The sequence below is a fragment of the Leucopleurus acutus genome (assembly GCF_964270905.1).
Source record: "Leucopleurus acutus genome assembly, chromosome: 7".
Lineage (NCBI taxonomy): Eukaryota > Metazoa > Chordata > Mammalia > Artiodactyla > Delphinidae > Leucopleurus > Leucopleurus acutus.
The window spans coordinates 106,408,834-106,421,120 of NC_139150.1; the positions used below are offsets into that span (position 1 = coordinate 106,408,834).

The window sequence follows — 12,287 nt, forward strand, 5'->3', positions numbered from 1 at the left end:
CAATAATTAGGATTAAGCTCTAAAAAAGTTCATTTTAAAAAGTCATAGAATCTCTCTCTCTCTCGATCTTTAGCACAACAAAAGTATTTCTGTTTTAAACAGATTAGAAAGAGAACTCTCTCGGGAAAAAAAAAAAAAAAGAGATGGCTCAAGTGAGATAAAGTAGAAAAAGAGAATTTAGAATCTGACAGTCCCGGCTCTGCTAGTTACTAGCCATGGGCAAATGACCTCTGAACCGACTTCTTCAGCTAAAAAGAGCACTGCCATCAAATACAACTGTGGGAAAGAGCAAATGAAAGAATCACAAAGTGCTGAACAGAACATTAGGGGCTCCACAATGCTAGTTCTTGTCTCCCTATCTTCACTTTCTCTAAAACACTAGTTTCCTAACCTTCCCAGATGATAGTTTCTCCAGTAACTCATACAAAACATGGATTCTTTTTGGAGAAGAGTAGACATATGTACATACAGTCACACAAAAGTTAACTTTTGATGCTGGAGGAGCTACATGCACTGACACTATAGTTTTGCTTTTCCCCCAGGCTTACAGAGATATAATTGACATATAACGTTGTGTAAGTTAACATGTACATACAGTGTGTTGACGGCACTTTAGTCTTTGACTCCAACCCCACTCTAAGAACCTGATCCGAGACACAGACTGGTACCAAATTACTCAACAAAATATGGGTTGTTTTTTGTTTTGACCTGAGTAATTAAATGCTGCCCCAGTCTGGAAAACACACTTACATTGCACTGATCAAAGACAACCATGCACTGAGGTTCCTTGCTGACAGGAGAGGATGAGGTATCCACCTCGGGTGCAACAATTACCGGCTCCTGTTGATCCCAGAAGTTGTATTTGCAGAATACAAAGTGGGACAGATGCTGTGGCAAGCCGGTGGCTTGAAGTATTTTAACCTGAAGGAAAAGGAAGACTGTTTTTAACTCAGAAAGTTCCAAGAAGTACTTTGAGTCAGAGACACAGGCTCTAGTCCTGACTGTGTCACTAACAGTTGGTTTACGTTGACCAAATCTCATTCAACCTGGGCTGTATTTTTGCATCTGTGAAATGTCATATTTAGTGAGAGGTTGACACAAGGTATCAGTAACCTTGAGGATATACAAGTGGACATTTTAAAGCATTTACAGGCTGATGAAGAACATTTAAAATTCTAGTTTTTTATATCATCATCATCTTTGGAAGAAGAAAGTTCTCAAACATCAGCACCATTCAATCATACAAACTCGGCCAACTATGGATAATACGGCCCAAGGACACAAGATTGTTAAGAATGATGAATGAAGAATGAAAACAGTGTGCATACCAGTAAGCAGTAAATATTCAGAAAAGGGCAAAAAAAAATTTATTTGATATTTTAATGTATAATAAAGAACAAGGTTCTCAATTGGAATGTTACTTGCTACTAGGGCGTTTTTGGAAAACTTTAAAAGCATCAGGAATGTATACTCTGAAGATCTGGAGGGGTGAACGGAGGAGACAAAAGATGGTGACCGCTGACCATTCTCTGCAGCGATGTGTACGATGCCTTCTCCGTGCAGATTCAGGGAGGAGGGCCAGATCAAAGGAAATGTGCCCTGGACTGCTGGGGTGTGGGGTTTTGTGATAACTACGTGCGATTACAGAAGTATGTGTTTAATCAGACCCGAACGCCCCCAGAAGAAATGCCCATAATAGATTTTAAAGCAGCCAATGGTCTAAATATTTCTTTTGGCAGGCAGTGTCAGGTTGATTTTTAACTTTTGTGATAAGTTGTGGAAGAAACTAAATCCTGAAATTAACTAAGCTAAATTCTGACTTCATAATCCATGAGGCCAACCTTCAGGAGACTGCACACTGATCAGTTATCACGCTCTTCACCTGGTCGCTTCCTACATGTTGTATGACGCACTCTAAACCTCCAGTACGTAAAATAAACAAAAACAGATTTGAGTATGTGGCAGAAGTTTACATAGTTTAGCAACCACAAATGTTCTTACTGTTTAACGAAGCATTAATAATGACACAGAAAATCATGCAAAGCGGACAACTATTTTCTTCTATAATGGGTAAGCAACGGACGGGCACTCCTGCTATTACTCACTTTTTTCTGTGATGGCATAGAGTTTGAAACATCTAGATAGCAATTCCCAGGCTATGAAAGACAGATTGACTAACACATTTTGTTTGTCCAAACCAAATAGAGCCATTAGTATTTGGCAATTAATTTTTCATTAAATTTTAAAAACCATGCCCTTTTCATTAAGTGTTTAAAATGCTTATTATAGTCTTTAAGATGAGGCAATGTGGTATTTGGGAAGATTGCAACATTCTGGAGTACAAAGATCTAAATAAAAATTTCTGCCACTTATTAGCTTCTGTTTATGAGCAAATTACTTAAATTCTTAGGCTTAGTTTTTCTCCTATGGAAAACAGGATAGCTACCTCATGATAGATGTGTGAGGACTAACCATACCAATGAAATACAATGAATGAAATCACTACCAGGCGTTACGTGGATGGACGTTCAATACATACTTCTTTGTGACTGAATTCCATCTGAAAGTTAATTTTCTTTCTTAGAAATCAATTTCAATTTTAAGATTGAAATAAATAAGAAAGCAAGGTTTCATATGCTGAACTCTCTCCCCTATAGGCAACTCCTCAGGAATGAGACTGCAGGAATAAAGAATATCAGGAATAAAAATATCAGGAATGATATCTAGAACATAGGTTTAAGTATTTGCTTGCAGAAACCAAAATCACCACCAGGTGTCAGAATACCACAGACTTCAACTTGCCACTGCTCAAGACCTACAGCCCAGAAACGTCGGGAGACACTGATGCCGTTTGCGGTTTTATAATATACTAATTTTATTTAATGTAATTAAAATGATCAATATGTTAATATGTGCATACTTTTTTTTCATCACAGAAAAATAAAGCTAGTCTTCTTTTAAGGGCCAGTGATACTCGTCACCTGTGATATCTTAAGTGCCCCCAAACTGGTATCTTTTGTTTTATTCCCCACCAATATTTAACTACCATACAGTTTGTCTTCCTCCTTTTACACAAAAGGCTATTACACACTCAGAATATGGTGTCTAAAAACCACTCCCCACTGAAAGGGATCCAGTTCCTTGGAGAAATGGTCTGGGACAAGGAATGTACAGTCTGCGTCACACCAGAGCAGGAAAGCTGGCACACTCTCTGAGGGTTAGGGTTGTATCAAAGGACTCAAGAGCCACCCGAAGGGGCCTCCACGGGCCAAAGATGGGATCGTTTGAGCCTCGATATAGGTAATGAATACAATGGATCAAAACACACCAAGTATATTTAAATCCAAGAGTTCATAATGATACGAAGACCAAACCAAAAAAACCTCACTTGTCCCTTTTGCATAATAGTAGGAAAACCAATTCATTATTTTGAAAACTAGCGAATAAAGGGAGAGAATGGAGCATTCACCCTGCCTTTTAGATACAAATTGTACCTCTGAATAGCAAAATAGTTGACAGTAGGAAGGTTCACTCTACAGAATTCCAGCTAATAAATGAAGGGATGATAGAATTATTTTTTCTAACTCCTAATGAAATACCTAGGTAATAACCATCAACGATTGCTAACAACCCCAAAAGAGAACCAGACATGATGTGCCTTCTGATGGAAGACACCTCACCCTGTAAAGGATCATCGCCCCTCCCCTCCCCCATAGGTCACCTTTATATCTAACTCCCAATTTACAGCAAATACACCTTAACACAGTAAATAATACCAATCAGCAAAATCCAGACTATGAGAAAACACACGATGACAACGCAGTTTCTACAATAAACAAATTGCAGGGTGAGAGAGAGAGAGGGAAGCAGGAGGGAGCAAGCATAAGGGCCAGAGCCTAAAGATTAAAATATAAAATAGACTAAAGACACCAAGACGACCAGGGAAACTGACTGGATATTTCATGATATTAAAAAAGTATTAACTCTTGATCATGATATCCTGGCTAGGTTGGTTTTTTAAAAGTCCTCTTCTTTTGGAGATATATATACTAAACTATTCTTGAAGAAATATGATGTCTGGGATTGCTTCAAAATAATCCAAGGGAAGGGGACAGCAGAGAAGCAGCTTGTGTATATGAACGAAACAAGACTGACCATGAGTTGATAGTCGAGGGAGGATGAATGGGGGTCAATGACACTATCCTACTACTTTTCTATATGTTTGATATCTTCCATAAAAAAATATTAATACATTTTAACTTCATTTAAAAAAAACAAAGCCTAAGTTACCCAGTGACAAAGATACATTTCCCAAGTGAGACAGTACCCTCACATGTTACTTCACTAATGGTAACTTTCACAGGTTGCATCTCTGGTCCATCCCCTTTAAAGTGGGCCATTATGAGTCACAAAGCCTATGTCTCCCCATCTTTGATAATCATACAACCTCAAAGGAAATGTTCTGAAATCGAGTACAGTACAAAGATTCACCATTTAGTGAATTAAGAATACTTCCCCGTCACACGGAAGCAATGGACCGTCAATTACTAATTGAGGCCTCCTAAATACACGCAAAGACCTATGGAAAGTGGCCCAACTCTAACAGCTTTAGCTGCTCCATACCTGTAGCTGATGCCTAACTTACTTCTTTCAAAATGAAACTCAATTCTAGAAATATTTACTGAGCTACAAGGCTGGACCTAGGATAGATTATGAAATGAGGGTGAAGTGTGGGCTTCCTGGCCTCACCTTTGAATGGCCTCCTCACTCACACACGGTGTCTAAGCCCCTTGCTGATTTCTCGTCTTCAAAAACCTTTTTAAGTGGTTCCTGGGTGATTCTCAACCCATGGCACCCTGGCCCACTAGAGTGTGCCTGGAAATGCACGATAGGATGTTCTCCTTGTCGTAATGAGTGAAGAGGCGGCCCTACCTATGCTGACCTAACACGCGCCCAAGCAACCACCCGTGACGATACCACAGCCCCCTAGGGAGAGGACAGCTTTACATAACATGCTCTCCTTCCAGTTCACTCTGAGTCTCATCTTTCCAGAAATATCCCTCAGACCTCACTATGTGCATTCATTGATGACCCCTACTCTGTGTCCCAGAACAACTCCTATCTACCCCTCTCAGAGCACACGGGACACACAGTACTGGAGTCCTCCGTTTACCTCTGCGTCCCCCAAAGGTGCACACCAACTACACACGTTGCTCCCCTGACAGCACAAGTCCTGCCTGACTCATTTTCATAGTCCCAGCGCCTGACAGTGTCTCACAGATGATACTCAACACACAGTTCAGGAACAGCATGCGTGGGAAGAGCAGAGAGGAAAGGGTCTGGGGCGAGGACATGATGGGACAGCACAAGCAAAGGCATGCTCCTGAAGAGGAAACAAGAAACATGCAAAGACAGGGTGAAGAGTGGCTTAGGCGGCTGCTTAGCAATAGGACCAGGGCTGGGACACACCTCCAGCATCAGAAGAGGCCCAAAAGGAGGTGGAAACCTGTGTGAGAAAACCGGCTTCTCTAGAGAGAAGTTCAGACAAACTCAAATTCACATAATTTTAGGGCAGAACAGCCCAGAAGAAAGAGGTGACTTATCCAAGGGGTCACAGAGGAAGAGAGTGGAAATACCTGGCTACCTGGAATGTCAGGAAAATGTGATGAAATACGGTTGCTAGAACACTAAATACTAAAGATTTATTTAGAGACAGATATTTTCAAAATTTGGAAAAGGACACAGTATTTACTGTCTAAATACCCACAATCCTCAAAACCAGCTGCACTTCTACTACTTCTAAAGGAAAGTGGGCCTTACCATGCACACGAGTTTGTTCTCCTGGGTCTCCTTATCAAAGGACGCATCTGCAGCATCATCACCTCCCGCAATTCTCTCCCCGATGTCACCACTAATGCGCATCACCTCTACGTGCAGCCGGCCTGCCACCTACAGCAGTGGGGACAAAAGCAGATCCTTTCTCCAGATTTTGTTCTTTCCTCTGTTGTACAGTCAAGTGGTTAGCTTAGTGGTATAACAGGTTCTACCAGTTACTCTTCCTCAAAGTATTTATTTGGAATAATCACCATCCAGCAGTATGGAAACACAGATATTAATAATACACATAGATAATGCCTGTCGTTATTGATGAAAAATTATAACAACAATTTACTATCACCACCCTGTTGTTTCTCAAACTGTTCTCTGCGGGGCACAAGGCACGAGGAGAAAACTAACCTCTCCTTTCTGGTTGATGATTGGAACAGCATATTGTAACTTCACATCATAGAAGAGGGACTCCAGGAAGACATTAGCCACCCCAATGAGACTATGATTTTCCTGCTCATCATAGAACGGATCTGCACGCTTGAAGTAAGACCGTATCACCTTTAAAGAGATTCGAAACATACAGCTTCAGAAAATCTCTTAAAATAAACGAATTCAACCTACCACTTTTTGATGCAGTCTAATAAAGTCACTAAACTTAGCTGAAGTATAGCATTGTATTGCATGCACGCACACATGCACGCGCGCGCGCACACACACACACACACTCTTCCTCATTCCCCCTTAGAATGGTGGTCAGCACCCTTCACCCATGAGAGAGCAATCCCAATAACACATCATTACTTTCATCATTTCTTCTCCCTTACATGGAAACCTTGCTGTGAAAATAGACAAAGCATACATTGACTAGAAAAATCAGCAGAGTGTACAAAAGTACTCTATTTTTCATTCACATCTATCCCACCTGTCCCTACCAAATCATTAGACACGCTGCTGCTAATGAGAGGTGACCCCCTTACAAGAGTGTGGTTTGCTTGTTATTTGTTGTTAATGTTATTTCATTTCTAAGTTGAAATAGGAGAGGAATACAGAAGAAAATGGAAAAAAATGTTTTAAGAAAAAAATGTCATCTAACTATAAGAAGTCATTTTTATTGATGAACATTTTTTTTTTTTTTTTTTTGCGGTACACGGGCCTCTCACTGTTGTGGCCTCTCCCATTGCAGAGCACAGGCTCCGGACGCGCAGGCTAAGCGGCCATGGCTCACGGGCCCAGCCGCTCCACAGCATGTGGGATCTTCCCGGACCGGGGCACAAACCTGTGTCCCCTGCCTCGGCAGGCGGACTCCCAACCACTGCGCCACCAGGGAAGCCCTTGATGAACATTTTTTACAAAACAAGAGGCTAAGGAAGTGAACAACTCTATGGGGCCCTAGGACCAGCAGCGTTGAAACTATGTAAAAATATACATAATTCATACTTCTATTTTAAATAGGTACAAGCACACGGCTGACCTAAATGAGCAAACCTGAAACTTGAGGAGAGAGTACCAGAGTTCAGATCTATGGCACCTGCTTTAGGATCAAAACGCCTTCAAAAAATGTTCCTAATAGTATAAATATTAAGGTACCACTGATGTTCAGTTCAAAAAACAGATGTTGTAGTTTTGTTATTTGCAAGGTTAAAATATGTTGAGAAATGGGAAGAGAGAGATTAAGGCCTGAGTAAAACCATGGGAGACAGATACACGTAACACCAACAGAAGCCAGAAAAAACATAGAAGATTCTACTAGAAATCCAGAGAACACAAATGTGGAGGAGAGAAGATGCCAGAAAAAAAGGTTATTAAAATTCTTGACTAGCTAAACAACTGACAGGATTAAAATAAGTATTGTATTTATTAAACAAGATATTTTGGAAAAATGAACAGTTCTTCCCTAAAATGGGCAGGCTCATTCCTGAGTGGTTCCTTCTGTGACTATCAGTTAAGCAGTTTTTCTCAAATAACTTACTGGGGTATCTTCTTCACACTCCTTCCACTCCTGATAAAGATCTCTCATATCCAATAACCTGTTGTCCAGTTTTTCCAAAGACCAAATCTGCTTCCCTTTTCCTTTTCTTCTCACCTGGATGGCAGGTTCACTAAGGAGAGAGCCTCGCTGCGAAGACAGTAAGAGTGGCGTTGGGAAGCACAGAGATATCTATGCATCGTAGACATCAACCCCAACATTCTATACCCACCAGTCAAATGTCATCGATTAAAACGGAAACTGTATCATTCTTTAATCTGTTCAGTGCAGAACTTCCCAGAAATCTTAACAAGCTTAATATAACCTCTTTCTATCTAACTGCAGTCAAAATTTAAATTTAAGTATAAATCTCAATTTAAACTTAAATCCCAGAAAAGTAGACCATGTCTATGGGGAAGTCAAAAATGTTTTATTCAGGACATCATATGACCAAAGAGTATCAGTGAGTAGGAAGAGAGTCATAAGCACTGAATGGGAAGGGAAAGTTTGTGGGATGGATGGTGAAGAATTTTTACCTTTCAAAAGTTAGAATTTTAAAAAATTTCTGCATGGCTAAGTATCTTAATGTGATACAAAACACAAATGATTAAGAGAGTAAGCTGTGAAAAGTATCCTATTTACCCATTTGGAGGCAACAAATGATACCAAAGTCCAAATATACGTAGTTTGAATTTATTATTAAGACGGTACAGAACTAGGTAGTGATGTTGGTTGCACAACACTGTGAATGCACTACATGCCACTGAATTGTTCACTTTAATTAATTTTATGTTACGTGAATTTCACCTCAAAAAAAATAAATAGTACTCATTTAAGTTTTTCTAGCTTAGAAAAGCAACGCGCTTTTAATGTAGAAAACATGTTTAAATGTTTTGAAATCACAATGTAGAAAATAAAAATGCCCCTGTAGATCTCCCCCAGAGAGATGTACCTATCAGATATCTAATCAACTGAGATTTCCCGGAAATTTTTTAAACTGTTCTGATACGTCTACTTAGAACTTTGGAGAATTATGAAAGACGCCAATGTTGCCTTAACATCTTGCCTATAATCAGTTCCAAAGAAACAGAATTTACATAATGAAGCAAGGATTTTAGAATTCTGAAGTTCAAAAATTACCGTTCTCTCACATACTGCAAAGGCCCTTCTACCTTATATTCAGCCGGCTAGGGAAACGAATATCTGAATACAAAATTCTACCTAATCCATCAAAAATTATGTACTAACATGATCAAGAGCTATAAAAGAACCCAAATAAGCGAGAAAACTGAATGGCAAGGATAGGAGACTGTGATGGGACTTGACCTCTGATTTTTATTAGGCTTCTTACATTATAAAAAATAGAGAGAATTGTGATCTTAAATACCCACATGAAACAACTAGTGGACAGTTGTGCCATGCCATCTAGTGACAAGTAGAAAATAACATGCTATAGGTAAAATGAATCCCTAACTTGGGGGGCAAGGGGTGGCGGGTGGCAGAGGAATAGCATGAAGGGAAGAATCACTTGGGGTACGGGTACTGCTGGGGATGGGGATGAGGGCAAACCCCCCACCCCGGTGTCTGAATAATATGAAGGCTTTTTATCCAGCGATATCTTTGTTTGTTTTCATTAACGTCAATCTCACCTTCCTGTTGGCATCGAGGCTGGAAGCTGGAATCTGTAGGGTTACTTTATACTCTGTTCGTTTATCCAGTTCTTCCGCAATGTAACTAGCTTCTCTCACCAACAGATTGGCCTTAACGATTTGTTCCCTCAGCCTCATCAGGCTGTTATTCAGTGTTGCTTCTCTTCAAAAAAAAAAGGGGGTGGGGGGCAGATAACCATTAAAGCAGCACATCAGAATATTATATAGTGCATGGTACGTTAACACCAAACTGCGAACCAAGCTTTACAACTGTCTTTTGCACACAGGGAATAATACATCACCGACACTGGCCCATGCACACACTTGAATGTGGGCTACGTTACAAGCACTGGCACATGCTCCTGTAAGAAGCTGGCCAGAGACTAGGGCTTGGCAAACGTGACTGTGTATACAAATCACCTGGGAATCTTGATAAACCGAAGATTTTGACTCAGTAGGTCTGGGGAGGGGGACCCAAAATGCTACATTTCTATCAATCTCCAGGTGACAGAGATGCTGCCTGTCTGCAGACCAAACTCTGAAGAGCAAGAGGTTAGTTAAATACGTCTGTAACCATGGATAAAACATTTAGTGCAATGCTAATTAGCTCAAATAGAGATCAAACTTGCAATCTGAATCTCATTGGTACCATGCTTTACCTACCTGATAAACCACCTTTCTCTTTTTCCTTTTTTAAAAAAAGCATCTACCCACGCTTCAGAACCTAAAGTATAATATACAATGATAAAGTATAACTTCTAAGTACACATACTTGTTTAGTCAAATCCAAAAGCCATACAAACTGAAAATGGGGCAGCACCTAACAGGGGCTGCTTTAAATAAATCAATATAAATTGACAATTCCCATTTTTTTTCAAAAGTGGGGAGGGGAAAGACAATGCCAAGTGGTTCCTAGCTGTAACACTCTCTTGTAATGTAATTCATTTTTAAGGTAAGGCCTAGATTTTTCCACTCTGTATGTTACGCAGGTGGGTTAGAGGTGACGAGCATACGCTACGCAGGTGGCACAGGCCCTGTGCTCCACCTACCTCTCTTCCGCCCACTGCCTCAATCGCTGCTGAGCGCTGGGTGAGTGGAAGGAAAACTTGTCCGAACTACGACAGTTCTGTTTCTCAGGAGACAGCCGTCTCCGGAGCTGCTCCAGTTCATGTTCGTACATGAGCCTCTGGCGCTCCAGTGCAGACCGTTTCTCCTCTTCGTGCTGTTGTTCTAGGCTGTTCAGTATTGACTGCATGGGATCTAAACAAGTGTTGTTTTTTTTTTTTAAGGCAAATAATAAAAGGTTAACTGCACAACACAATATACTTTAAATGTTCTGTATTATTATGTTGTTTGTCATCCTAATTAATAACGTAAGATTCTTATAGACAGTTAACTTTCCTTACTCCCAATTACTGATCGTATTATCTATTCTGTCAGATACATGCCAAACCATCTTCCATATAAAAAAAAGCAGGTCTATTTGTATGTTCTACACATAACCTAAGACAGAGTTAACGGTCCGGAAATCCACTACAATAATAAGCCAGTGGCAGTCAAGTCTCAAACCTGAGAAATTCTATCAATGAGAACAAAGTTTTCAGTGATTTGTGTATCAAGGCAGAAAGAAAAAACAAGTTTTTATAAGCATAATAAATTAAGGCCAAAGTCACAAAAGAATTGAGTACAGAGAACAACATGAAGATTTCCTTTGTTGCTAACATTTAAAAAGTGTCCATTGTAAACAACTCTAACAGTCTAGCAACTCTGAAAGATTCTAAAAAGCACAACAGATCTGCTCACCGTTACTGCCCAGAGCCTTCATGGTTACCTCCATCTGCGCGTACTCGTAATTGAAGTTGATTTCACTGGACACCTCACTGGATGAGTCTCCATCCACATCCAGCTGCTCAGAACTGGTGTCATTCTTCATGGACGTGTCTTGTTCCTCATCTTCTCCACCTGCTTTCTTTTTCTTTTTAGGCAAATTAAGTCTTGGGGAGAAAAAGAATATTATCTTTTAAAGAAAGATATGCATTTATTCATTGCATTAATTAAATATTAGCACTTGCTAGATGCCAAGGGGATACTATGTGCATATAAGACAATTATTGTACTCAGAAGTTTATATTCTAGTAGTAGAAATAAAACACAGGCACATGCGCAAATAATGACAACAGAGAGTGTGACACAAGGCCACGTGACAAGCTAGGTGTCAGAGAAAAGCTGAGGACCACCTCACGCTGGACTGAAAGAGGCAGGGATGACAGAATAAGAAGTCATCTGAGCCCAGCCTTAAAGGCTGAGGAGAAAGCAGGGCGTTAGGACAGAGGAACAGCATGAGGAAAAATGGAAACGCTCATAGCCTCTGGAGAAATTAAAAATTACACGGAGATACACAAAATTTGTAGAGCAAAAGTTGCGTGAGATAATGGTGGAAAGATCAACTTAACCCAAACTATGAAACTTTGATCACTAAGCCAAGCAATCTACACTTGATTAAGTTTAAGGAAAAAAATGAAAAAGATTTTCCACACACTTTGTACCCCTCTTTTCTCAACAATCAAAATAGCAACTGGCCCACAAGCAAAGGATCTAGTCAGCTTGATGTAGGAAACACAGGGCCAGGGACAGGTAGAGGAACAGACCAGGATTTTAACTTTGCACTCTATCTAGCCAGTCCGTCCTCACCAACACAACACCAATTTTGTATGGGAAACAATATGCAGTCCCAGGTCAGACACTTTCATTCTCAGCCTCCTTTACAGCTGAGAGGCAAATTCTAGTGAATGAGAGGTAAGTGGAAGGTTGCTGGGGACTCTGGGAAGACTCCTGCTTCTTCT

The 12,287-nt window shown here is 40.2% G+C and overlaps 1 protein-coding gene across 1 annotated transcript in view; it reads right to left on the reverse strand.

Moving 5' to 3' along the window:
- KIF13B (kinesin family member 13B) overlaps positions 1-12,287 on the reverse strand; it is a 186,663-nt gene that overhangs the window by 68,993 nt on the left and 105,383 nt on the right. Inside the window, exons 16-22 of the mRNA XM_082842622.1 lie at positions 11,248-11,438; positions 10,494-10,704; positions 9,445-9,607; positions 7,799-7,945; positions 6,238-6,387; positions 5,821-5,949; positions 751-921 (exon numbers count right to left, since the gene is read on the reverse strand). Of these exons, the coding sequence (XP_082698748.1) occupies positions 751-921; positions 5,821-5,949; positions 6,238-6,387; positions 7,799-7,945; positions 9,445-9,607; positions 10,494-10,704; positions 11,248-11,438 (1,162 nt within the window). The remainder of the gene's footprint in view (positions 1-750; positions 922-5,820; positions 5,950-6,237; positions 6,388-7,798; positions 7,946-9,444; positions 9,608-10,493; positions 10,705-11,247; positions 11,439-12,287) is intronic.